We start from the raw sequence: 27,427 nt of genomic DNA on the forward strand, positions 1-27,427 counted from the left end.
CATTGTATAAAACCGAATGAGATGAGATGATAGTAGAATCTTGTCTCTCGGTTGCGAAACATAATGATTCGTTTTTAATATGGGTGATGTGCTATCAGCCGTCATGTTCATGACATGGATCTGATGTATAGTAACACAAAACCTGTTGGCTACAACTTGTTCTTCTTCTACAGGGTGTCCCAGCTAACTTGACCACCTTGAATATCTTTGTTGTTTTTAAAGATACGTCAAATGTCTGCAGGACAAAGTTGAATGGTAAAATGGGGCTCATAAGATACCAACAACATTTTTTTTTTCATGTAATTTTTTTAGATATATGAAGGTCATCTTCATTTTTTTTAATGGAATGAGGTGTTTTTTAATACATCAATCGATGCAGCTGGACATCCGTTATAAAAAAAGTACTAACCTATGTATGTCGCAAAGTTAGTAGTTCAGGAGATATTTCAATTTAAATAACTCTAAAATATCATTACTTATTATATATATACCATTAGTGTTTACTTACTTATGTAACGTCTTAGTACGACAGTAATGGTATTTTAGAGTTATTTAAATTGAAATGTCTCCTGAACTACTAACTTTTCGACATACATAGGTTAGTACTTTTTTATAACGAATGTCCAGCTGCATCGATTGATGTATTAAAAAATACCTCATTCCATTGAAAAAATGAAGGTGACCTTCATATCTCTAAAAAAAATTACATGAAAAAAAAATTTGCTGTGTGTACTAACATGCTTCGGTAAAAAAGGTAAGTTGATGATGTACGTTCAGCAATACTTCGTCGAAGAATTTAAACTACAGGTAGCCCTTCTACACACAGCATCCTATAACATGGTTTCGCTCTAACACGATAGGATAAATTGCGGGAACCCTCGTACAGCACTGCAACCTATAACACTATTTCGCTCTAACACGATAGGATAAATTGCGTGAACCCTCGTATTAACACGAGCTCTAGTTTGTTTATAGCAGGTTTTCGAAACGTAACCCCCCTTTTTGTACTGGCTCTGGGCCTCTGGGTCTCATATAAACCTATCTATCGTGTTAGAGGAGGGTTACATGTATCAACAGTTTGCAACAAGTTGTTATATAAAAAAGTCGTCAAAAAGAATGCGGAACGATCTCTGTCACAGCACAAAACCGAGAATCGGCTTTTAGATCTAGATCGCGGGTCTAAAGCTGTGGTGGATCTAGTTCGAATATAATATCGTTCTTCTGCGTAGAGGGCGTAAGAAATCAAGTGGTTTTTAGCGATGTCGGTATTTCAGATGCTATACTTTATCTGTGGTAAAATCTCCATTTCGATAGAGTGCGCTATCGCACCGACATTGTAAGGACTTGGTTCCCCCACTCCCGTTTAGCGAGAGTGGGGATCGGCAGCCGCCATATTGCGCGCCAATCCTGGCTCAGTGATGCCAGACGGGTCAACTTTTCTCGCTCATGCGCGGCGATTTTAGCCTCAGTAAAGTACGATTCTCGAGAAAATGTGGCACCTTGAGCGCCCCGCAAAATTTTAAGAAATTGATATGATTTGATTATGAAAAACGAATGTATGACAACTGTACTTCTGTATATTTTGTAACTCGTAGCTGCTCGTAGAACACGTCCTGGAGTCTTTATGTCCGGAGCAGATTGTTTCGGTACATTCCCGCCGATATAGCTGCCTCAGGGCTTTGCTACATCATCGCCTCATCATAGATACGTTACTGTTCAGGACGCGCATGCGCGAGAAAAGGTGACCCGTCTGGCATCACTGTCCTGGCTCTGCCTCTTTCTTCCCGACTGTTCCCGACCACTGCCGACCACCGAGCCACCGAGTGGAGCGGTTGTCTCCATCATAAGTGATCATAAGTGTCTACCTTCTTTCTCCGTGCCCCGCGAGTCCACTACCCTCGTAACATATCATTTGATTCCCTGCGGCGAGCAGGGAAAGAATCCACTCGCCATAACATCTCGTCGGTGGCTATCGTACCAAATTATTTTGCTAAAGAGTCGCTAATTCAGAACCGTAGACAGAAAAATGAAATATCTGTATCTGTAACATTTTTTCAAAATCGATATTTACGAGAACATTATGAGCATTATAAAACTAAACGACATTTTAAATTGTTTCTTCAAAGATCAGCATTGAACCCCTTTACATAAAATGGCTGGACATTTAAAAACTTCAAATTTCAGACCCGCCTTATATTGTACAAAACTTTAGTAATTAATTAGGAACTTAAGGCAGCTTTAACATAATCTCAAATTATACGCAAGATACAATTATACATAGAGGAGGTTGAGAAATAAATGTTTAACAACACATTTTCGAAGAAATGAAGAAATTTTAATTTGTCATCTTAATCGATCCTGTTCTGAATTCATATGGTCTTAATATTAATTATTCATTGGTTTATATTAATTATATACGACAGCTTGTTCCAGAAAGAAGTGTACCTGTCAGAAACACTGAAATTCGCTCGATTTTAAACTTTAAACACTCATAATTTTGAACTATAGATCTCCTAGGATTGAAACTTCGATTTTCGGCATTTTCTCGTTAAAAACTACAGGATTGTATTATTAAAAAAGGTGAAAAATGTTTGGTTCCCTCGGTCCAAGTTCAGCCGTTTTAACGAAACAGCAAATGTTTTAATCAGTCTATCGTGCACCACTGCATTAATCCACATTTCGTAAAAACACACAAAACAGGAAGATCACAGAGGCGGCGGCGGTGGTACCAAAATGGCGGCGGGCAGAGGCTGTTGGAAAGCGCCAGGATTAAATCCAGAACCCAATAAGTCAATCAACCATTGCCCACGATATCCATAACGTCTTTGATAATCTTGAGAGGCTCTTGGCCCATCCTCGGGTCTGAAGATGAAAGTCATCTTCTGTCTAGTATCCGGAGTAGCTACCAATCTCAAGAGTCCTTCGATGCCGTTCCTTGGCCATTCCCAGAGTCTACCCCCAGACAAAAGTGTTCGAAACATCCCCGTCCATCTGGATGGAGAAAAATCAAACGGCAGGGTCCTGGTCACTCGCGTTTGAACCGTCGGCTCTTCGGCGACGCATATCTGTACACTCGAATAAAAAGATGTCAAAAGGTGTCAAGGACTATATACTCTTAAGATCTTTCCTCTATCGCCGAGACAGATCACTTACTGCGAGAATGGATATGAAAAAAACGCTGATAACACGCATAACTCGATGCTCCTCCTCTTTTTTTTTTGTATGTTTGGAGGTTCTTCTAGAACCTTCGGGCAAGCAAACACGGAATGAAGTATTCGCTCTTTCATTCCGCCGGGTCACCTTTATGTCCACCATTCGGGGGAAGATGTCGTGTATAGAATATCACCGATCGATTACTAAATTGTCATTCAACGAACGCAATCACGGTATAGTTTTTCAAACGACTCGCGCCTGCTTGGTGTTATTCCGGCCGAGGGTACCCCCATTTTTACTTTCACTGGCACGTGTTGCGCCAGAGTCCAGGTAATTTCTATCCTTGCATACACGGACATCAGCAACCGCGCCAAACGGACGTAGTTGGTATTCTGCGGTTGTCACAACGACTTCTGGATCGCGTTGGCTTCTACGTGATCATCGGCAGGAAGAACCGCGACATGGATTTCCATCGAAATTTGGTAGTTACATTATTAGACTGCGGATTTTTGTAGGACAATTCAGATTGTCTGCGTTTATTGCAAGCTGCAGAAGCTACGTAAATATTGTCTTGATAGTTTTAACCAGTTGAAAGTAACAACAGCAGTGTTTCTGTGTCGTTTAAACGACCCGTTTAATGTAAAAATGGTGGTGCAAGTTAATCATGAGGAGTTCACTGAATGTTAACAAGCCACCCTAATATTACAATTGTTTTATCTAATGACGATTAAACCTCTGAGATGTTGTGTTGAACCAAACAGACAAATTTTGACTTACACGCTCCTGCTACTTTGCATTCGATCTACTCATTTTTGGTATAAATGTATAATATCCGTAGTCTAGTCGGCAAACGACGTCGATTAAAACCTAAGCTGTTAGTTAAACGGTGGAAGAATTGTTAGCACAAATGTTAGGAGATGTCTTGCTCTTATGGAGTCAGAAATTGTAGCGGATTGTACTGGAATAGTTGGAGTTCGAGGTTCAATTGAATTGAAACAATTATCGAAAGTCTTCCGAACAGATATTGATACAATTAACAGAATTATAACATAACAATGCTTGAGGACACAGTTCAGTGACCGAGCTTGCTCGTGTTAATCTCTACGATTGCACGATTTCGAAACGCCCCAGAACAATCTCTGTTTAAATGTTTAAACAACTGTTTGTATGACTTGAACTCTCATTTGTTTCAGATGATTCTGGTGTTAGCGGTGCTGACGTTTCACACTGAGAAATGCCTATCAGTCGCCAATCCTGGAATTCTCACATTCGTAACTGATTTTATCCAACGAAACGTAGTTGGGTTGCCGGTGATCCACGAGGCAAGTATTTTCTTCTGTGAAACGAAAAAAGAAATATAAGAAAAATTCACGAGAATGAAAATAAAACGTGCGACTCATCCGATATTGTATCACGCAGAAAACCGAGTGGAGTTTTGATCCGGAGGTTGGGAAGCAGAGAAGAGTCAGATACGAGCAGGAAAATGGTCGTTATGGTGAAATTGCGATCGCAAAAATCGGCATGGGTATCGGTTACGAAGGACCTTGGGGAAAACCTGTATGAAAATTAATCTGCAAGAAGATTATGTAGATATTTAGAAAAGATATTTAATAAGAATTTGTAAATAAACGTTGATTGATCGTGAATGCCTATTTCTCATTATTTTCCGTTTTGTAGCACATTTTACACATGACAGTTAGAACTATAGAACTATCAAATTACAATTATATATTGCTGAAACATTGGGATACTTGGTGTACTGGTTAAAAACGTAACACGTTCACCTTGTACTACTGTGAAATACTTAATTCTTCTTTATAATGCTGAAACATCTCGTGACGTTTCTTATTCATAGTAGCAGAATATATGCATAATATAAATGTAATGAATTTTTCAGAGTTCCCCCTCCTTCGTAAAAACAATATACTGGTGGGGAGTAATCTAGATAACGCTGCCACACTTCTTGACTTTGCCCTAGTTCATTACAAATGTCAATCACTTTAAAAAATAAGTCACTCGTTATTGTTACACGTCTAGGTGTATTACGAACAGATAAACGCAGTTAAAAGTGTGACACGTCATTCTTTCTAAATGTTACCGTATAATGTCTTCCCCTAAAGTGACACGACAAATAATAAAATTTCTGTTCATGCGTAACAAAGCCTTTAAAAAAGTAATTTTATACTTCTAGGATTACACGAAGATTCTAATTAGAAAAAGATAAACTGTAATTGTAAATGATTATTAGACTGCGGACCTTGATGCAAAATAAAAAATGTTTGCATTGAAATGTCTTTCTTCTTTTAATTGTTACATGAAGCTGAAATTAATACACCGATGTCCTTAAATCTTCTTAATTCGTCCACTGTTTTAAATTGTACGTGCCCATTTTTGTCATAAATGCATCGTATCCGCAGTCTAATTATTATTAACAATTTCTTCCTACGGCTTCCTCGTTTGCGATTGTGATTGAAAAAGGATCTACAGGAAGATTAAACTTCTATTCGTACTTTCTTCGACTTTGAGGAATTTCGACACTGACCACAACGACTGTCGTCGAATTCCGAGGAACCGGAGGGTTGCGACCTGTTCAAGGTTCCTCTGATCGCGATACCGTTCTCCATGCCCAAGTGCAACACCTGTACGAAGTACGAATTATATGTCCCTCGTCCGACTTTCACTTGATCACGTCGAAGACGCAAACGAAGTGGAGGGGTACACCGTGAAGAAGACAGGTAACGGATTCCTGGATAAGGCTTAGCCGAAGACGCAATCGGAAAAAGGGAAACAGACCGATCGTATCAGTCGTAGTGATCGTCTTCTCGAAGTTTTCATCGTGGAGTCGTTCTATTTCGCGGATTCAAAGGAAGAAACTGTTTTTGGGTGAAGAACTCGCCGTGTACGGTACCACGTAGCGACGAACTTTCGAAACTTTCGTTCTTGGCAGTCACCGTTATGGCAAGACAGGCTCCTGTGAGTAAAATAACATATTAATTGAAGGAAACTACGAATTAAATATAAATGCGGATACACGGTGGAAGCTGGTTAATTACAACGTCGCTTATTTGCGACAATTACTGAAGAACGGTAACGAAAACTAGAATGCAATATTTTATTGGCAGAGTAAGTCACTTAATTGGGACAAATTATTCCGTCCAACTGCGTTACAATTAACTGGAATTCATTGTATGAAAATGCACGAAGTAGAATGATTTCGTTAAAGTGTCTGACCAGTTGACCCATTTCCACTGCACATGACATCAAACGTTCCGGTTTCATGTTCTTCTGCACGCTTTTTGCTAGAACATGAACAGCTCCTTTTTCCAATGTATGTAAATGGAGTCTGATTTGAGAAAGATGTATTTTATAACTTGTTAACGTTAGTTGACCTACTTTTCAGTGGACGACCATGATCCTTGCGACAGTGATTATCGCGTTTCTTCTGGGATTTGTTGCCGAGAACGAAGCAACGATAGCTCAGCCGAAAGCGCCCAATTTTCAATACTTTGAACGGTAAGAAATATATATTGAAATGATAATATCGGAGTAATGACAGTAGGAAATATTGTAATGAGAAATAAAAGCATTTATTCGCCCAGGACGTGGATACCATTAATGTCTACTTTGTTTAGATACCATGTACTGCTGGCAACCTTTATTTGTGCATATTTATTGCTACTCATGCTTAAGCAGAATGTCCTAGTATTCGCGGTAATTCGAGGAATTTCCTTCAAATAAGGCTTAGTTTTCTAGAAAAACTAGTTTAAAATCTTTTGAAACTTTTGTGTATGAGACTTTGTATCGAGCCTAAGCTTTTAGATTATACAGTGAATGCTAGGACACCCTGTATAAAATGAACAGAATAACTATAGACTGCGGATTTTTATACGAAATAAAAATTTCCTGTGTCAATTACTAGATATAGAAGATTTACAAAAATGTATTGTATTAATTTCTAATGTGTACAACACAATGTAACGATAATCTCGAATTGTTCTAATATTTCTACGTACTTTTTTTATGTTTGATCTATTGATTTTTGTCGGAAGTGCATAAAATCCGCAGTGTAATGATAACATAGAAATTATAGCACCTTTTATTTCCACAATATTCTTCTATTGCTGTTCCTTATTTGTGAGGATGAAAGGAATTTGACGTGGGGACGATCTGAATAGTTGATTTTTGTTTTTTATCAAATTTCATTCTCTAATTGGTTCTAATTAATACTAATCTTTAATCATTTGTAGGCCCAAATATCGCTATCCATATTACGATGAAAATGGCAGAGGGAAATTGCTCTACGGCTACGGAGGGCCAGAACTTTACCAATACAAAACTTACAGTGCCCTTGAAGGAATTCATTAACACAGGAGGGGTATCTTCTACGTTAAAATCTACAAATGACGATGCAACTTCTCGTAAAGTGATACATACATACACACACACACACGATTCTGATTCCGATCACAAGAAAACATTGTCCAGGAAAATTTCGATTGTTAATTTAGCATAGTTCTGTGTATATATACATGTATTTTTTATAATATATTGATTGATCTGTAAATATTTATTTGTTTGATCTTGTTACCGGAAACACATCGGGTCTCGCTGTACATTTAAGGAACATTACAAGATCGTTTATTAATCAAATTATAATCAATTTTTAAATGCAATCGACTCGTGTATACTAGATTATATCGTAAACTTATGTTCCATCGTCTTGGATTACGTTTTATTACTCGAAGATAGTACGTTCGATACAACATTTGCGTCTCGGGAAAAAAAGGAGGATGTAAACCGGACGTAAACGAACGGATTGTGTTTCTAGATGTGACAACACGATTTTTCGTTAGTCGGGTGAATTAGAAAAGTTAATTAGAATGAGCACAATGCTACTTCGATGCTGGGTCCCTAAGAGTACGTTTTACCAGTAGCTTAGAGCGTTAAAATTCACGACTTTTTTTTCTACGACGAATGTGTGTGTGGAATGTGCAGTAGCGTCGCTAGTGTTCTATGAAGGTGTCGAATAAACACCGTAAAAGGTGAGAAGAGAGTGAGAACGGCTAAATTCTAAGAACGCTTTAAATAACCGACTATCGTACGTCAAAAAGTCAGAAATATTTGTAAACGTTTAAAAAACTGCCAGTCGATCGTGATTGAACCCTTACACTAATCGCGCGCGGAAAAGGGACGCGATTTTACGTTCGTTTTCGTCGTGACAAGGTGCACATACAAAGTTACAAATGTGCAAGCATAGTCGAATTATAGCGAGATTATGTTGATTTTAACGAATGACTACTACCCCGTACGATGTTGTACGGCCATGTTTATTCCATATGATCCTTGTCCGCCTTATCTTCGGCAGACTGTAACTGTCATACGAAATCCATCTCAGATTTACTGTAATATTGTGTACCTGCTCGTCGTCTATACAGCTGTCTCTCTATAAACTTCTTCAACTCGCTGATCACAAACACGCTCGACGTTAACGCAACCAGGAACAAAATGTCTGTAAATTCAGAAAAAGCACAGTGAGTTGTAGAATGTGTTTGGCAACAGGTTGGAGAAAATTTATTAAATGGTTCCTAATGGATATACAGGGTGATTCTGGGAACTGTTCTTAAAATGAAAAGTTTTTAAAATTATCCACCAATTTCGCACTCTTCCAGAACCAGAACAAAAATTTGTATACTCTTAATTTCTATTTATCAATTTTCTCTTATCCATTGCCAAAAAACTTATACAGTTTTCCCTGTTCTTCGAGCATCGAATTTTCAAGACAAAGAGGAAACATTGAGCGGAAGAGAGTGCACAGTGTACATATCTTTCGATCACTCAAAATTGTCTTATCAAGTAGTAAGAGCAAAGACTTGCTCCACATTTCCCTAGTGTCTTGCCCTGTCTCCAAGATTCGAGGAAAAACTGTACGAGATATGTAACATAACGTAGTTCGCACCTTTTGCCGTAAGAGCCTCAGTTTGGAAAACTCGTTGCAATGGTGGGAAGTAGATCACTAACATCTGTCCTATAACCGACAACGTCACGGCTACCAAAAACATTTTATTACTCCATAATCCAATGGTGAATATCGACTTCGTCTGAAATTGGTACTCAGTTTAGTATATCGGATGTATCCGCGAAAGAGTTAATGATTTTGCAGTGCCTTACCTGTGATCTACAACTTAGAGCATTGAACATATCGAAGAATACGAAGCAAGTGAATGTCATGGTCGTATCTCTTGCGGTATTTCCATTAATCATCTAAAGAGAAAGAATTTCAATTATTTCAGAGGTAATAGTAGTTTAATCATTCCAAGACATATTCATACCTCTCTATTATAAACCCACAAAGTGCCAAGAATGATTATAGTGGCTGACAATAGTACATTGATGATGAGATGTCGAGTGATCATTGGTTCCTTGGTGTTACGTGGCTTCTGTTTCAGTACATCTTTATCGACTGGTTCGACTCCAAGACTGAAACGAATAACTCAACATATTAATAACGTATTAATAAACTTCTAATGTTTGTGTAAATTACCTTTGAGCAGGTGGCCCATCCATAATAATATTAATCCAAAGAATTTGCATTGCATTCAAAGGATTCGGTATCCCCATCAGAGTGGCAAGAGCAATTAATGAAAGAGCTGCTATACTAGTACTTAACTGGAATCTTACAAAATTCCTTATGTTGTGAAAAATTCCTTTTCCTTCTTCGATCGCAGCGCTAAAAGAAACACCAAATAAATAAACGTACGTGTATAAAATGGAAAACAATTATTAATACACCCAAGAAAAATATTTACATGATAGTTGCGAAATCATCATCCACTAAAATCATGTCTGCAGCTTCCTTGCAAACGTCGGTACCATTTTTACCCATAGCTATGCCTATGTCCGCCTTTTTTAAGGCAACTCCATCATTCACTCCATCACCAGTCATGCCCACTATGTTGCCCTCCCTTTGCAAGGCCTTCACAATGCATAATTTGTGCTTAGGCGTGACCCGATAAAACACGCTAACATTGTTGATACATTGCTCCAGCTGGTGTTCAGTCATTAAGTCGATCTCGTCTCCAGACATTAGTCGCGAGTGAAGTGTGTCTAGCCCGATCATGGTAGCTGAAATGGAAATTACCAAATACAGTGCACTGTATTAACCTCTTGCCCTACAATATCGTGTCAGACTCGTGATTAAGATTCTGAACAGAGTCTAATGAAATTTTATTTTGGTTTTGTTAATGTATAGTTATTGGAGAACATGTAGGCATACAATCCTTTTTTAAGAGAATAAAATAGATCGTAGAGGAAAGGGTTCACAACACTTGCACACACAGCTGAGAATACAGTAAAATAAAATTATTCGGCCCATCCCATACCTATTGCAGATGCAGTTTCTTTGGCATCCCCTGTGACCATTTTGACTTTAACGCCACTGTTAATCAGAGTTGTAATCGACTCGTGAACGTGTGGTCTGGGTGGATCGCATATTCCCACCAAACCAACATATACGAGATCTTGCAATGATGTACCACGCGCTAAACCAATTACTGTGAACAATGAAACATTGTAAATAACTCACAAGAGACAGTCAAAATCATTTGTTACAAATAGAATCGTAAAGTCACCTCTTAATCCTTGTTGCCCAATCTCGTAGGCTTCTCTTAAGAACGCTTCATCTTTCTCCTGATTAAGAAAACATACTTGTCCGTTCTCAGAATACTTGGCACATCGAGGCAAGATCTTCTCTATAGCACCTTTTACAAAAAATATTTCTTCCTTAATCTGTAACATATATAATGTACACAATATGAAAATGCACTTTGTCTCGTCTGAAGTCTTCGTATAAAATTCTCTGTAAATCTGTAAAGAATGCGACTCTCTATTAAACTTTTTTGTAAAATGTAACTTTCAACTCTGAAGTTTAGATATCCATTGAATCATATGAATTTTAAAGACGTTTATAAGGTCCGTTTTCAGTGGAACAAAAGTACCCATCGTTAAAATGCATGATTCATGGTACACTTTAAAGTTTAAAAGTTATATTTTATAAAACAGTTACATAGAAAAGCACATTCTTTACAGATTTACAAAGAAGCAATACTTTTATTTGGCACTGTACAGTGAAACATTGATTTACCTCTCCATACTTCGGTGCACATTTCACAGCCATCATTTTTTGCTCCGAAGAAAAAGGATACTCCTTTAGGCGCACATATTTCTCTGTGGCTTCGTACATTCCATATTTCATTGATAACGCTATCAACGCACCTTCCGTTGGTTGACCAAGCAGAGTGTCGTCCTGTATTATGGCATTGTTACAGACACATCCGACTTCTAGCATATTGTTAATAGAAATACGAGCTTGATCGTAATTGTCGCATTTTCGAATTCGAACTTCTCCCTTATCGTTGTAGCCAGTGCCAGTAATATCAGCCACGTATCCTTCCGAAGTTACTAAGATTGTTGCGGTCATCTCGTTCTTTGTGATAGTACCAGTTTTATCGGAACATATCACATTCACGCAACCTACGCGTTAACAGCATGGCATTGAAACGTTTACGTGGGAGTTAGATAAATATTACATAAATATTATACAACGATGTGGTACACCTACATACCAAGTGTCTCAACTGTTGGTAACTTTTTAACGATAGCCTTTCTTTTGGCCATCCTCATAACGCCCAGAGCTAAAGTTACAGTTACCACGATGGGTAAACCTTCAGGTATAGCTGCTACTGCCAAACTCACGCTGATGGTAAACATTTCAAGAATTGCTTTGCCCTGGATCCAGCCAAGAAGCATAATGATACCAATAATACAAAATGAGTAAAAGGATAACTGAGTGCCCAAAATGTCCATGCTCCTCTGCAGAGGTGTTTTTGGTGCTTCTTCGGCTTGCATCATCGAAAAGACTTCTCCAAACTCACTCTTCTCGCCTGTGTTGACTACTATACCCTACAAATAACGTCTTTGATTACTCTTACATTGTTGACATGTTACGATTAGAAGTGTACGGGTACTTGAACTTACTTTGCCATTTCCACAACGCACCAGCGTACCCATAAATGCAATATTCTTCTTCGTCGTCAACCCATTAGTTTTGAGTAGCGGAGCAGTTGACTTTTGTGCTGGTTCAGTTTCTCCGGTGAAACTGCTTTCGTCGATTGCTAAATCTATCGCTTCGAATATCCTGATATCTGCAGGTACTCTATCCCCGATATTTAAATAAACTATATCGCCAGGAACTAAATTGCGAGCGAGAAATGTTTCTAAATGGCCTTCTCGTAAGCTGGAAGAGAAACAGTGAAACCACTGCGGTAACTACATTTTTTAACATCGTAAGTATAGCCAGAAATAATCATTTTAACCCTGAACCTAAGTCGGGACATTCAAGGTACGTTTTAAGTGGATATTACAAAGAAATAAGTTTCACCTTTATCGATCTAGTTTTCAAATTGGATACTACATCTTCTTTCCTAACACAAGGCAAAGGAATGCTCCGTTATAAAGGGTTACTATATCCTCCAAGGACCATACTTCTAAAGGAAATATTCTTTTAAATAAATGCTACTCAAACGATTTTGGCTTGGTGTTCGAAACTACAGAAAATTCTTTCAACAAAAATATATATAAATATATAGTTCTTTACCAATGACATGTTGGTGGCACCAATTTGTTTAATTCTTCTAAGGATTTTTCAGAACGGTACTCTTGTACAAATGCAACCGTCACTACTATTATGATAGCCTGCAAGAAAAGAATTGCACAAAATTAAGAATGATTATATTATTTAACTACTGGTACGTTTGTTAGAAAAATAGAACTCACCACTGTAATACTGACAGCGTCGTCGAACTGCCTCATACATATGCTAACAAAAGCCGAACCAAGTAATAATAGAATTAAGGGATTCTTGAACTGAAAAAGTAAGTTTTTCTTATTAGATGTTGCCCATAACAATGTACAGACAGCGGATTTTATGCATTTATGGCAAAAATGAGTATGTTATATTGTTTGTAAGAAAATAAACTTTTATTTCACTCCAGTTTGTGGTGATTCAGGTAGAAAATGTTTATTTTGCATAAAGATTTTTTTGCAGAATTTTGTATTAAATATATGAAATACCTGTTCAACATATTTTTTCCATGTTGGTTCTTCTTCTTTAACACTAAATTCATTAAATCCAGCTAACTGTCTCCGGTGGTCGGCTTCCTGCCACCATAGTCCCGTTCTTACATCGACATGTAACCTCGCTGCCACTTCTTCAGGGCCGAGACTGGCAGCTTCCGCCGTTGTTAACCACATTTCTGGGCTTGGATCTTGCGGGCCCTTAAACAACGAAACATTGTCTATCTCTTTGCAACGAATAATCTTGCATATATATCTAGAAATAAATTGCATACCTCAGTCAAGAGCTTCAACCATTTTTGAACAGCATAAAATGCATTATGTTTGGGAAAGTTTTAAATCTTTTACTTCGCACACATCTCACATATTTATCAATGATATAATATTAAACAATCAATCTTTCTTTCACGACATATGTCACAGGATTTTCAACTTCACACTTTTATGTACAATAGAATACACCTTAGCTCGCACACAGTGGCTATTTAAGTATAATTTCTATGTAGTATATTTTAGTAATCGATCTTCCGAATACGCTGAATTTTATAGACATTTATTTGCATTCAACAAGTACTATTTAATTAGAGCCACAAATTACGTCAAACTGACGCTTGGTTTAGTGACACGTGCGTTGAAAGTTACGGCAGATTTGTCCGTATGTGTGACACGAATGCGAGCAATAAAAAATTCGTTAGTTGCAACGTGTAAGAAACAATAATATCTCCATGAGAATAAGTTTATGTCACGGTTCCTGAAACACTTATTTATCAACAGAAATTCTAACCTATAACGAATCCGCGCGAGAAGCAAAATGTGTCTATTGATATGTAAAAATGGAACGTTAATTTTAATGTATCCGTAAATGAAGTACGTAGATAGGTTGAGTGAAGGCAGAGATTAGTAGTTCATGAAATCAATGTAATTAATGAACTGCGTGTGTAATTTGTGTAAATGTAGATATTTATGGATTGATTTATAGAATTTCCAATCAAATTACGACTTATTTCTCCCATCGAGGTTCCTATCATATTCCAGATCTTATCGAAAGGCATTCAATATTTTACTATAACGAATTATACGTAATTGCACACGAGTAATCAATGCATGAACACCTGCATAAATATTTGCACATGTCATATGTACACGCATACAACGAAATCGTTGAATAGATTATGATGTTTATGCATACGCGGATGCAACATGACGAGTACAATTCAAAGAAGAATTCGTAAAGAAGTATTCGTAATTTGAATAAACAAATGATTCTTGATTTGACAATTCCATGTTTTATGACTAGACTGCGGATCTTTATGCAAAATAAAAATATTCCGCATCGATTGTGGGAAGCAGTAGTTAAATAAACATTTATTTCATTCCCAACGTAACAATATACTCTTAGATTTTTTATATTTTTCACTGTTTTATGTTTCACCCAGTTAATTTCTCCATAAATGCATAAAAGTCCGCAGTCTATTTATGACTATTATTATTAAAGGATGACATTATCTCAATTTTTCACGTCCGTGTTGTTGTTATACAATATTCTACCCTTACAACAATTCGATTTAAAATTGACAAATTTCAGATTGATTCAACAGAGTAGAATTGTTCAATTATTTCATAGATATTGTTGCCGTTCAAATTTCTGTTCCAGCGATTATCGATCCATTTTCCTTCGAACATGCAAGGCCGCACATTGTTGTTCTAGGCGTAGATCAATTTATTCGCTTAGTTCATTACTAGATACGAATATTAAAGGGACGTATTCAAACGATTACGTTGAATTCGTCGTTGTAATCTCTGTATATTTATCTTGAAATACTGGACGTTGAGACAAACATCCGTGTTTAGATTTCAGGTGTCCTATAATCGTAGAAAATTACCGTTCGAACAGAGACTAATACAAGGTGTCCGATTGACAATGTCCAGGATATTGCATTACTCAGAAATAAATGAATATTAGCTACACGTAGATTTGCGAGCAAGAATTGCGATCCTGGTAGGTGCTGTTGGCAGGGTAAGTTTAGGATCGATACCGAAACACTCGAAGACGTTACTACAGTTGTAGCAAAGTTGAAAATTTTTTTCTATTACCCCCCTTTATATATCTATAAATATATCCTTTACTGCGTTCAATTCTAATAATATTTTAATATTAATATTTCGCTAGTATTGATTCAGATTATCAGAACTATTTTATTATTTCGAAAAAATTATCTATTTGGAGACGAGAAACAATTTTACATGAACGGATTATTCGAGAAGATAATTTTAGCGTTAATAGATTAGTAACCCGTTTAAGTACTTTTCACAGCTGCACGATTTACGTGGAATAACTCTCCCGTGACCTTGAATTCCGTAGTGTTTACATCACCCATCAGACGAGGAACTCATAATCCCAATACCCTATGTTACGGTTTGGTTTTAGAATCGTAATCTTATTTGTTAATTAAGAATATCTTTCGATGTGTTGAGTGACAACAGAAACGATTGCTCCTCGATGTTCGACGAAGTATGTATACATATACATATAGCTTTAGAAGAACAGCTAATTAACCCTTCAACTATGGCATGCTCCAACGAACAATTGTTAGAATGATGACCGTCGCTAAAGCTAGCGACACATCGCTATCCATGGTTAAAAACCAGAAACTACTAACTTTTCGACGTATACAGGTTAATATTTTTATTATAAAAAATATCGAGCTACATCGACCAATGTATTCAAGAACATATAATTCCATTTAAAAGATCAAAGTGGACAAACCGTTTCCGCAACCACTCCCAAAAAAGATAATCAGATTAGAACATTCTCTCCTCGAAAACATTCAATTTCTATCTGCAACACGTCCTGCTGTTACTCATAATACATAATGACTAGACTGCGGATCTTTATGCAAAATAAAAAAATGGTCTGCATCGATTGCAAGAAATAGAAACCAAGAAATCATACATTGACATCTTCAATTTTGAAAATTTTCCAACAATTTTCAATTTCATCTACTCAATTTTTCTATAAATGAATAAAGATCTGCAGTCTAATAATGACTTAAATCGATGCGGTAATATCTGATGGGACACCCTATACATATGCGAGTACATCTTCCACAGTCAAAGGGGTAACATCGCATGCCAAATCGGTCATTGATCTTAGGAGAAAATTTAAAAGCTTTTGAGAAAGGGTAAAAGTGTTAACGGTGTATCCGATGTATCGGTGTAAATGAAAAGATAGGTAGTATTACCTTACCGTGTTAAAAACTAAAAAAAATGAAAAATTCCTACCTCTTTCAACACTGCATCCTCGTCGCTTCCCTTCATTTCTTCCAATAAGATCCGTCTCCCTTTCTCTCTTCTATCCCTGGTAGACGGCAACCAGCTTCACAATACTGTGCTCCTTTCCTTTTTTCGAATCGTGCTTGTGACGCCACGGAATCTTTGGCCTGACAACTTTCGACTCTGCTGTTGTCTGTCAATCCGGTTTCACCGTTTCGAAAAACGGAAATACACAGCTCATGGTCTGACTGAATTCCTGTCAAAACGGCAACGAACCAGCATTGAGCGTGTGCGTTCGGGGAGGTTAAAGTGTTCTGCCGATTTCTAGTCACGCGAAGGTCAAACCAAACAAAAAAAGGACGTCTAACGTTCCTTTAGAATTTTCGAATGTGTCGTAGTCGAGTGCAAATATTGGTAGACTCGTCCGAATAAACGAGCACGATTCGAAACAGTATTTGTGTCTAATTCATATCTAGACTGCGGATGTTTATGCAAATTTTCAGTGGTAATAGCTAGACATTAGAAGAATTTTAAAATACTGTTATATTATTTTCAACGTATTAAAAACAACTTAAGAAAGACAATGAATGTCTATTTCATTCCAGATTGTTGCAATTTAGGTAGAAAATTTTTATTTTGCATAAAGATCCTTGTAGATCCGAAATAAATAAAAATTGTACTAATTTTAATAAGCCACAAATATTTCTTGTTTCGAGATATCCAAAGGAAAAGGATATTAACGCTAAATGAATTCCATATAAATGTGGAAATAACAAGCACTACCAACGGTTCGAATTAATTTAGCTTAAAATAATGTGATGTGAAATAACTGATAAACTCATTCTTTCTAAATTTTCACTTTGATCGCTTTCATAATTATGGACACTATTTGCGAGTATATGTGCAACGAATGTCCGTCGAAATAATTAGCTAACAAAAGGAAAATGCATTCTGACAACACAGGAAGCAACTTCGGAATCGTGTGACATAAAGGAAAAGTTTCATCGGCGACACCGGCGTTGGCAAGCATGCTAAATGTTTCGGGGATTTCAACATCCACCGGGTAGACAATGCAATTCTTCGTGAACAAGTTTAGACATCTGTTCATTCGAATAGTCGTTGAATAAAAAGAATTACATCTAATCGAAATAGGATATGGGGCGTCAATGGAATAATCTTATAACGACAAGAACTGTATCAATTGATAATAAAAGTAAACGGTGTATAAACATTTTCATCTGTCCGTGTTAGTCCGTCCGCAACAAATTATAACAAAATCAACTTGTTCGTGACAAGTAACGCATGTAATCGGCACGTACGACCAGTAATCATTGTGTCGGTCGGTATTAAAGCTGAAGTTGCTAATTAAATAATCTTTAGAATGCGCACAATGCAAGGCACGGCGTAATTTCTGGATCGCAATAAAAATCAAAAGAATGTTTGGTACATATAAAAAGAAGCTGAAAGCATGCAATAAGCACGCAAAATACATTTTCGATCGTAAAAGAATGAAATTCGAGAATTCGGTTAGTACGCATGCTCTTGAAATTCAAGTAACTGATGTCTCTGTTTGTCATTCTACTTAATGAAACAAATCTTAATAACCGTATAGAATTATCTACTTTTAGATAACGTTGTCTGCTAACCGTTACATACTGTCTTAGAAAATACAGAAAAATTCTGCAGTACGATCAGAGTCTGCAAAGATTAACACAAATACAAGAATACATTTTATTTACAGTGGTGAACAGATACACGACCGCGTTATTTATTTGTATTATTTTAATATTCAACAGCAATGTATTCTTCGAAGTTTTACGATATAACCCAACGATGAATCGAATAATTTTGTAGAGAATGTAGCGTGTTAGATGACGTTTCAACGGGCATATTCAGATAGTTCGGTGAAATACTTTCAGCAAGGGGTAGTAGACGTTATTCGAAATCGATAGTGTAACGTTTTTGCAACGATCGGGTGTAAGCGCGAAAGAAATGATTGCACCGTTTTAAGCACAAAGAGGAGGACACCAGTGTTTCGAGAATTCTCTGATAAAAATATCCTACCCTTAGGATAACCCTGTTAATATCCGAGGCACGTCGGAGGATCGAGCCCCGATGCGTGGCCAGGCGAAACAACGTGGATGAGGAACGATTCACAAATGATGAGTTTTTCCTGCGTAAGACCGGAAATTGTATCGTTAGAAGACGATCGGTTGGTCTCGCGTTCGCCGTAGAATTCTGTGCGCACTCATACAAAAAAGGGACTTGAAACACGCGACGATCGGTTGACGTGTAACTGCCGAATGACGGAATGACATGACAGCGTAGCAAGCAGCGCCGCTCGTACCGAGCTGGTACTGATCTGGGAAAGCAGCTATGGACGCCGCTTGCTGCACGTGTGTCTACACGTGTGTATATACACTCGTTCCGAGTCAGTGTATTAGAAGTAGAGCAGACTGTGTCGATCCAGCGTACGACGACCTTACAAGGGGGCCACATAATATTAGGTTGTAAGTTGTAATATATGAATCAAAGAAAACGTTGAAAACGTCACTGTAAACTTCTTGAAAAAAATGTGTGGAATCCAATGATTGCTATTTTGATTAAAAATATTTATTACTGAAAATGTTGTGTTCATTTAAAATCCATCACAAATTCTAAGCTAGGCGCAGTCGGTGGCGCAGCATTTCGAAAATTGTCCTTGTTCTCCCCTTAGCCAGCCTTGTTGAAATTCGTGATTATCGATACTATTCAAATACTCGGTTTAATTGATGACTGATCCGTGGGAATGGGTATATGGCTTATTTACGATGGTAAAAATAATGCAGAAGAAATCGAAAAATCAATACTCTTATACGCGCAAGAATATTATTCTACTTTCTAGCGTAGTTTTAACAAGTTATGGATCGAAAGACTTATTTGTGGCCTTCAATGGGGTGAAAATTTCAGATTGCGTTAGAAATAAAAATATTCGAATTTATGGGGACAGTATGTATATTGTAAAAGTGAATGCATTCAACGAATCATTCACTCACTCAAAATAAATACACAATGGTAAATATAACTTTCAATATCTTATTGATTGGATATGCCATAAATATTTTATACGATAACGGAGTACGCGAGTAATGAAATGAAATAATCATTGGTTGTTCAATTTTCCCACTTACTGAATTAGTGTAGCCGTGTTTAATCGAACGATATTATACAGTTCGTTGACATTGCTCTATACTCGCATCTATTGTATACAATACAGTTTCACGAAATGTTTCCTTTTCAAAGTGAAGTATATAGTTTTCTGCAGAAAATGAACCGTCATCAAGGGCTATTTTGATGGCAAGGGATATCTGTAAAGAATAATTATGAAAAATTCATACGAAAGTGTTTTCCAGATAGACTCGATTAGGCTAAATTCTTCACTAAAATAGTGTTGAGAATTAACCGGATCTTTGCGATAGAATATTGAATTCAGCAGTTGTTTAAAAAAGTAATTCTAATTATATGCGTTACTGCTGTTAAAGGAATGCGTTTTGTTTCCGTAATGAGTACAGTAATCTCCGTTTAATAAACATACATATAGATAAATGCGGGACTAAAAAATGACGCGAGATCCCATGTTGCGGGATTGTAATTTGCAATCCCTACCCACTACCTTTTCATCATAATATAGATACGGTACTGTTTTGGACGCGCGTGCGCGAGAAATCTTCGCCAATATTTCAGCACTGCGCCGCGCCGTGTAGGGAAACTCTGCATACATAATTATAATAGTGCTGAATGCGGTGAGTGCCGAGATATTGGCCAAAATTTCTCGCGCAGGCGCGTCCAAAACAGTACCGTATCTATACATATGATGAAAAGGTAGCGGCGTATCGATATTGGCGGGAAAGTACTGAAACAATCTGTTCCGGACAAAGAAGACTACAGGACGAGAGACGCCAAACGACACGGGACATTCAAAAGAAAACGTTTGAGTTGAAAAAAATTCGAAAATCTCATAAAAAATAATGCAATTTAACCGATGTCCTATGTTCAGAATTAGTGATAATAACTTTAAATATATGTGACATGCGACGTTCTTCCTTACAACCACAGATATATTCATTTTTCACAATCAAATTTTAAAAAATTTTACAGGGTGACCAAGCTACCCTATTCTATCGAGATTTTACTTTACTGAAGCTAAAATCGCCGCGCATGCGCGAGGAAACTGGCCAATATCCAATATCCACCAATATCTGAGCGTTGCGCGGAACAAGAGCAAACAAGAGTCACTGAACGTTTGTGACGTGTACTCATGTGTGTATATCAGTGTATATGTTGAATCGATTGGATCAGTCATCTGAACGGCGGTAATTTGTGTACCATTCAAGAGTGCCGCGTTAAGATAACCTCCGATGGATAGCATAAAACCGGCAGAAAATGTCTCGGGATCTGTCAAAATTATCTGTCCATCGACGGAAGAGCTGAGCGTGATCACGAACAACGTCAAGTGTGCGAAATGTGGTCTTGTATTTCAAAACGAGCCACGATATCGATTGCACGACCTCAAGGTGCATCAGCGTAAAAATCTAGATAAAATAGCTAAAGAAAGTGTCGAATATCGTTGCCCTGTCGAATCCTGTGTTTACGCACCGAATGCCGAAAGACATTTCACTAGCATGAAGTATCTTAAACAAGTAAGTATCGTCGTCAAAAATATGCAGCAACGTTGATTACATGATGTAACTTACTATTCAAATGTATATTTAGCATTATCTTAAAGTACACGCAAAGAAAACGTATGCTTGTACTCGTTGCGAGAAAAGTTTCTCCACTGAAGCAGCCAAAGAAGGTCATACCAGAGTATGTGGAATCGAATACACATGTTCTTGTTCCAAAGTTTACACTTCTTACGAAGCGTTACTGACACATGCGAAACGATCTTTGCACACCATAAATGACAAATATAAAAATTCATCTAGGTAAGCTGGTTATATAAAACAAAGCTAAGTTTTTATCACGACTATAGTATTAATTTATATCACAATCTGGTTACTTTCGCAGACGTACAAATTCAAAAACAGTTCGTTCGATTCTACAAATTAATCCGACCGGTATAAATAAGCTAATTACGATCCTACCGATAAATCAAAATGAGAATAACGTATCGAATAATAACAACAACGATACCAAGCAGAAAATTACTATGGACGTTGGTGTACAGACAGATGAGTATAAGAGAAATAAAAGGCTATCGAGTCCATTGAAACATATTAATGGTCATTATCAGAATGGAAAACGTGGTGTATCTAAGCAGACGCAGACAAGCATTTCTCAAAAAGTTCGACAGAACGTTATGTCTATGGAGACACAGACCACAGATGCTTCGAGAGTACTTAAAAATTCACTGAAGATTCAGAAACGTAAAAAAAGTTCTGTGTCGCAGAATCCTGATTATACACTGTTGAAAGAAGACCTGAATCTTGGAAATTTTACATCTCCAAACTTATTTCCTAGTAGCCCATTGCCGCTTCGTCACGATGTTGGTTTGCAAGACTTTTGGGAAGAGAAGAGTACCTCGGGTACTCAAACGATACCTGAAAAAGACATGTTCGAAGTTTTAAATGACAATGTCACTCAAACAGATTTCGAGACGTTTTATGAGCATAGTACAAATCCACTGATACAATGTACTCCGAAGAGTACAGTTGCTCTGATGACTTTACCTTATGTGGAAGAAACATCCACGACTGTTGAAGGCTACTCATTTGTATCTTCGAATAGTATATCAAGATCGGATCCGATGCTTATAGATAAAACTTTCGACGATAAGTTCAGTAGCATAGAGACTCAGACCGAACAAGATTACTCGGAACCGTTTTTCGATTCGGATACCTTAACTAGATCGTTTGCATTAAGTTCTAACATTGAAACACAAACAACAAACAATCTAGATAATATGGAACAGTTGTTGTATAGTAATACATGCACGCAGACATGTAACGAAATACTACCGCCCGACTTAGGATTATCTAATATTCAGACGCAAACAGCATGGACTCAACTCGAGGATACTACTGTTTCTACCGAAACGCAAACAAAGTCGTTGATATGCGAAACTGGATGCAACATTTCAATGGGTGCATGTCGCTCCTGGTTAAGTACACAAACTAGTCATACCGAAACACAAACCGACTTACTTAGTATGTTTGCAGGTCTTCAATAATGAGGTATTGATTTTATTATTTCTTTTCTCTTTATACTGAACAACAGTATAATAAATAATATTTATGAAAAATATTTTATGCACTTGGTATTATATAGATTAAAATGAATTTTTTTTATGTTGTTGTTTCATACTTTGGTATTTTGTATATTTTATTACAAACTAATTATTATTTGAGTTCCTGTGTACGTGCAATCTGTTCATGAAATATGTGCATAAATCAAAATACTGTATTTTCTTGAAGAAAATGATTAGTTTTTAAATTTACTGTGTTACACAGCATTCGCACTGCCACAATTTTAAAATATAATTTATATACATATGTATGTGTTGCCGGAATAAAAAAATACACATTGCAGGCAATGTAATTCTGTTATATGTAACTTATTAATAAATCTGTTAATTTGAAAACTGTTTCGCAAGTAGTATGTATCATTAATTCTCATTTTAAACTTTAAGGGGGCAGATAAGCCTTGAAAAGTTTCTTATTATATATATATATATTCCTTTGTGTTATTTTCAAACTTCAAGAATCATTTTAACTGATTTGACGACATTGACAATAATTTCAAATTTCGATAATTGAAAATCGTAAGAATAAAATAAATACCGCACATTAGAAAACATTCTTCAGTTGTATTAATGTACAAATTAAATACTTTTACATGCATATTATAGGTGTGTAAAACATATTATTAGAATACTAGATTGTACCTTTGGAGTTTTCTGTTTTAATGATTTTTTTATCTGTTTGTAAGACGAAGTTATAATATTTCAATTCAAATATATGAAATTGTTTTGTGTGTCGTATGCAAAGGCAACCTTTTAAAAACCCGATTCTTTATGTTTGCGTGTATACGTGTGTGTGTCCGTGTATACAATATATATATATATGTTTATATATAGGATGTATTCTCCGAGATTGACCACCATTTTTCAAGTCTATCGGATAGTCTTTAAAAGAAATGTTTGGATCACAAGTATGTTTAAACGTAGGTTCAACAAACAGAAACTGGCTGAACAAATAAAAGTAATAAACAGATCTAACATCTTGTGAAGTTAAGATCGCCTTGATTTTTTATATGTAAACAAATTTTAGCAAATATTTCAAATTCAAATGTGTAGCACACCGAAGAATGTGATTAACTTTGGAAACATTTCTTTGGCAGATTATCGGAAATATGTACCTGAAAACTGATGGTTACTCTTAGAGGATACATCCTATATATCATATAGCACTTAGAAAAACATATTTAACCGTTGATTCGTTATAATTACAACCTTACTTAAGAGATTCGCATTTTCCAAGACTCAAGAGTCATGTACCCCCTTAAATAGAAAAATACATGGAGGATCTTGTCTGTTTGAAATCTAATTACCTAGCTGATGGTATTAACATATACAAAGAAATGGAACATGTTATATGAGACTGTACACGTAACATTAGTTACAATGACCATTAAAGTAACGTTTCTCTTAACAATTACATTGGAATAGTACTGTGAATCCCAACCAGTGCTTTGCATTTATGAATCTCTGACAAAGCGTATGTATAAAAGTTAAAATCTTTAATGCTATTCTGCGAGTCATATCGTGATGAATCCATCGTAAACCACATTTTTATGCATGTTTGTTGTTCAGAATTAAAATTACATTTATGTTATATGAACAAGCATTCACATAAACGTAATTAATGACAAAGCAATGATGAAAACTGAAACATTTTAAATAAGATTCGAAACGAAGATACCATGGGTCCATTCCGTTGCACGCATAATGCGCATACACTGTATAGTGTAGTAGAAGAGTCTCTATGCATACACTATACAGTGTATGCGCATTATGCGTGCAACGGAATGGACCCCAGATAATTACAAAATCGAACTAATTTAGTAGTTAATGTATTAGAAAGGCGTGCTTCATGAAGCAAGGTAGTAGTTTTACAAATGTTTGAAAATTTGGGACTGACCGTGATTCGAAATACGAAGCTACCACTAACACATGTAGATACAACAAACATAAATGTGGATATCGTGCAATTGAATCGGATCACTAATCGACTCCAGAAAGAATACTCAACGCAGACGCGTGAGCTCCAAGGAACTTATTAGCATCGGCTGGGACGTATATAGGAGAGAAAGTGACACAAGGGGTAGTGTACAGACAGAGGAGTACATAAAACTGTATTAAAGTGCAGGACCAGCAGCTTCATGAGCCATCTTTATCAAAATCTGATAGAAAATCTTTGGTCCAGTCTTCTATCTTATCTACATTTTCAAGCGTCGAAGCTAGTACTCTTAAATTGTCCACGCCGGACATTAGCTGTCTGCAAATATGTTAACGTACAATATACAATTACAATTTCTTTTTATAGAGAAGTGTGTTGTGTTACAAGCAAAATGTATTCTTACCTTAACGATACTTCTGCCGATGAAGCAGCATTTCTTAAATCATTCGCTAACCTTCTTACTGTTTGATTTACATTCGGAGAATCACATTGTACTCTACGTCCCATTCCTGTTCGGGCTTTAAGCTCCTCATTCTCCAACCTTAAAACTTTAATTTCTCTTTTTAACGACGTGATAGTGCTCTCTGCATTTATAGCTCTTCGCTGTGAAGAAAAAGGTTCAAACAAGGTATAAACATGATCAGGGACTTCTACCGAAATGTAAAATACATTGTGTTTCAGTTTTGGTACAGCCTTATCAGTATCAAAATCATACCGATTTTAAGACCCGGAATATAATCCTATACTCACTGTACTACGTTTTAAAGTATCTTCAACCTGTTCCCTAGCTTTCTCAAGGTGAGCTATTTCTTCCTGTTCTATGTCCCTTCTCGAGGTCAGTTCCGCTTTTAATATTTGTATTCTACAACAAACATAACAGATATAAATCATGCAATTATGTTTGATTTGTATCAGCACGTTTAGGCTTACCTTTTAGATTTCTCATTAATTTCTTTTCTTGCTTGTTCTAGCTCGTGACGTAATCTTTCATTTTCTAACAATAGCTGTAAGAAATTTTCATTCTCGTCAATGAAACAGATTTATCGATTAAAACAGAGTTTATAGAAATCATACCCTTATTTCTGTGGAATCCACGCTATTCGAAACAGGGCCAGAGTCTGCAGAGATTGTTGTTTTATTATGAATAGGTCCGTCGTTTAAAAAATCTGGTAAAGACTTTGGAACGCTTGCTTCGCTAGGTCCTGCGCAATCTCTTGCCGCAATGGTTAGACCTGACTCAGGCTCTGCCCCGAGTATTGGTAAATCTAATGGAAACCCTAGACAATAAATGATATGTGTAAAATCTCTTGTGTGTCCATGATCATTAAAGAAAATCAAATATTTCATATTTACCTGACGATGCTGGACGTTCTACATTTCCTGTACTAGATCTATCGAAGATAGGTAAATTTAAATGGGCAGAACAACTGGCATTTGGCGGAGATTGGTTACTAGGAGGTAACGTCTTATTTATACTTCCAGTCAGATCGAAAGATATATCGTATAAAACAGGTTCGATCTCTTCCGGTTCGTTTCTAACTCTATTCTGTCTCAGTTCTACGCTGTTCAGCGTGAAGTCTGGCAGATTATCGACGTCCGATGTATTTTGTTGACTGACTTCGTGGTTCAAGTAACACTGTTCTAGAACCAGATGATCTTGCACAAAGTCTGGTAGTTCTGTCGGGTTGCAGGAATAAACCTTAGAATCCTTTTCTAGTTTATTGGGACTCGGTGGCGGGGAAGTGTAAACCTTTGGACGAGCTCCGCCAACATAGTAGTCGTTCTTTAGAAAATGCTTAAAACTGAATGGATTCTCCTCGCGTCGCGACACGTCTTGTCCTAGAAGAGAAAAGGGAAACAAAAAAAACGAAAAATAAGATAATACTTAAAGCCAAATGTTAGATAAGTGCTATGATAAATATAGCGAAATCTAACCTGGTTGCGGATCTGTTTCGGTGTCTCTTCTGTTGTAATGTTCTTTCGGTGGTGGTGTCTTTCGAAATCCCGCTTCGTCATCTTCTTCGGAAGACGACGACGACGAGAACTTCGCTTCGGAGAAGTGCCATCTCACTTTCTTCGATCTGAACCGAGGACATTCATTCTTTTTTGGACGATTCGCCATCATCTACACGGAGGATCAACTTTACCGACAATCGTATCATTTGCGGTGCAGTCAAAACTGCACTTGACATTTGTCACCCGCTGACTGCGCTCGGATCAGGTTAGTCGCGCGACTTTTTTCTCCTGTCTTCTTTTTCTCGACGTTTTACTTCACTCTACGCGAACGTGGGAGAAATGCATCCCCTCGGCTCTACTTCTATTTCGTAACGCGAAGTATTTATTGTGTGCGGTCCCTTATTTGAAACGAACTAGCGAAGGTGTTACGTATACAGGTATATATTATATCGATGTCATGTGGACACACTTATAGTAAGTTTTTACTAATTGTGATTCATTTAGATAATATACGTTATCGTATATAGATCTATAGTGTGTAGAGATCAGCTGAAATATTTCATGTTCACGTATGCCGAGTTATGTTTTCAACGCATATACTTACTTATTCATTCGGCAGGTTATTAACCACGTGAGAATACTGTTCACCGCAATATTTTATTAACGTTTTTACGGATGTGTACGGTGACTTTAGCACA

General features: G+C 36.9%; 4 protein-coding genes across 5 annotated transcripts; 3 read left to right on the forward strand and 1 right to left on the reverse strand.

Moving 5' to 3' along the window:
- Positions 1-3,357: 3,357 nt before the first annotated feature.
- Positions 3,358-4,818, forward strand: LOC143210631 (uncharacterized). Its single transcript, XM_076427654.1, has 3 exons — positions 3,358-3,635; positions 4,347-4,475; positions 4,573-4,818. Exons 1-3 carry the CDS (start codon positions 3,615-3,617, stop codon positions 4,714-4,716), a joined length of 294 nt encoding a protein of 97 aa, XP_076283769.1. The 5' UTR covers positions 3,358-3,614; the 3' UTR covers positions 4,717-4,818.
- A 1,014-nt stretch (positions 4,819-5,832) lies between these two features.
- Positions 5,833-7,717, forward strand: LOC143210632 (uncharacterized). The gene is made up of 3 exons (XM_076427655.1): positions 5,833-6,126; positions 6,554-6,666; positions 7,401-7,717. The coding sequence occupies exons 1-3, from the start codon at positions 6,109-6,111 to the stop codon at positions 7,516-7,518; spliced, it is 249 nt and encodes an 82-aa protein (XP_076283770.1). The 5' UTR covers positions 5,833-6,108; the 3' UTR covers positions 7,519-7,717.
- A 606-nt stretch (positions 7,718-8,323) lies between these two features.
- Spock (secretory pathway calcium atpase) lies at positions 8,324-18,917 on the reverse strand. Of its 2 annotated transcripts, XM_076427639.1 has the most exons (17): positions 18,622-18,917; positions 16,567-16,813; positions 13,560-13,571; positions 13,282-13,485; positions 12,985-13,074; positions 12,806-12,903; positions 12,187-12,445; positions 11,775-12,111; positions 11,294-11,682; positions 10,782-10,938; positions 10,533-10,703; positions 9,960-10,275; positions 9,695-9,880; positions 9,483-9,630; positions 9,322-9,414; positions 9,110-9,251; positions 8,324-8,662 (listed from the first exon to the last, which is right to left on the reverse strand). In XM_076427639.1, exons 2-17 carry the CDS (start codon positions 16,600-16,602, stop codon positions 8,529-8,531), a joined length of 2,772 nt encoding a protein of 923 aa, XP_076283754.1. In that variant the 5' UTR covers positions 16,603-16,813; positions 18,622-18,917; the 3' UTR covers positions 8,324-8,528. The 2 variants fall into 2 exon arrangements, with proteins under 2 accessions (XP_076283754.1, XP_076283755.1); XM_076427640.1 differs by lacking the exon at positions 13,560-13,571 and having other exon boundaries at positions 18,622-18,916.
- A 1,431-nt stretch (positions 18,918-20,348) lies between these two features.
- On the forward strand, positions 20,349-23,179 carry Asciz (ASCIZ zinc finger protein). The gene is made up of 3 exons (XM_076427641.1): positions 20,349-21,236; positions 21,310-21,521; positions 21,604-23,179. Exons 1-3 carry the CDS (start codon positions 20,955-20,957, stop codon positions 22,763-22,765), a joined length of 1,656 nt encoding a protein of 551 aa, XP_076283756.1. The 5' UTR covers positions 20,349-20,954; the 3' UTR covers positions 22,766-23,179.
- The last annotated feature ends 4,248 nt before the right edge of the window (positions 23,180-27,427 follow it).

Source organism: Lasioglossum baleicum, chromosome 7, assembly GCF_051020765.1.
Source record: "Lasioglossum baleicum chromosome 7, iyLasBale1, whole genome shotgun sequence".
In the NCBI taxonomy this organism is placed as follows: domain Eukaryota; kingdom Metazoa; phylum Arthropoda; class Insecta; order Hymenoptera; family Halictidae; genus Lasioglossum; species Lasioglossum baleicum.

Bases quoted from the DNA above. Each gene is read 5' to 3' on its own strand.
- LOC143210631 (XM_076427654.1), top strand. From the start codon at position 3,615: ATGGATTTCCATCGAAATTTG. The intron at 3,636-4,346 runs GTAGTTACATTA...CATTTGTTTCAG, and splicing joins TGGATTTCCATCGAAATTTG to ATGATTCTGGTGTTAGCGGT. The intron at 4,476-4,572 runs GCAAGTATTTTC...TGTATCACGCAG, and splicing joins GGTTGCCGGTGATCCACGAG to AAAACCGAGTGGAGTTTTGA.
- LOC143210632 (XM_076427655.1), top strand. The intron at 6,667-7,400 runs GTAAGAAATATA...AATCATTTGTAG, and splicing joins AATTTTCAATACTTTGAACG to GCCCAAATATCGCTATCCAT.
- Spock (XM_076427639.1), bottom strand. From the start codon at position 16,602: ATGAAGGGAAGCGACGAGGATGCAGTGTTGAAAGAG. The intron at 13,075-13,281 runs GTATTTCATATA...TTACTTTTTCAG, and splicing joins GGAAAAAATATGTTGAACAG to TTCAAGAATCCCTTAATTCT. The intron at 11,683-11,774 runs GTATGTAGGTGT...GTTAACGCGTAG, and splicing joins ACCAACAGTTGAGACACTTG to GTTGCGTGAATGTGATATGT.
- Asciz (XM_076427641.1), top strand. From the start codon at position 20,955: ATGGATAGCATAAAACCGGCAGAAAATGTCTCGGGATCTGTCAAAATT. The intron at 21,237-21,309 runs GTAAGTATCGTC...ATGTATATTTAG, and splicing joins GCATGAAGTATCTTAAACAA to CATTATCTTAAAGTACACGC. The intron at 21,522-21,603 runs GTAAGCTGGTTA...TTACTTTCGCAG, and splicing joins AAATATAAAAATTCATCTAG to ACGTACAAATTCAAAAACAG.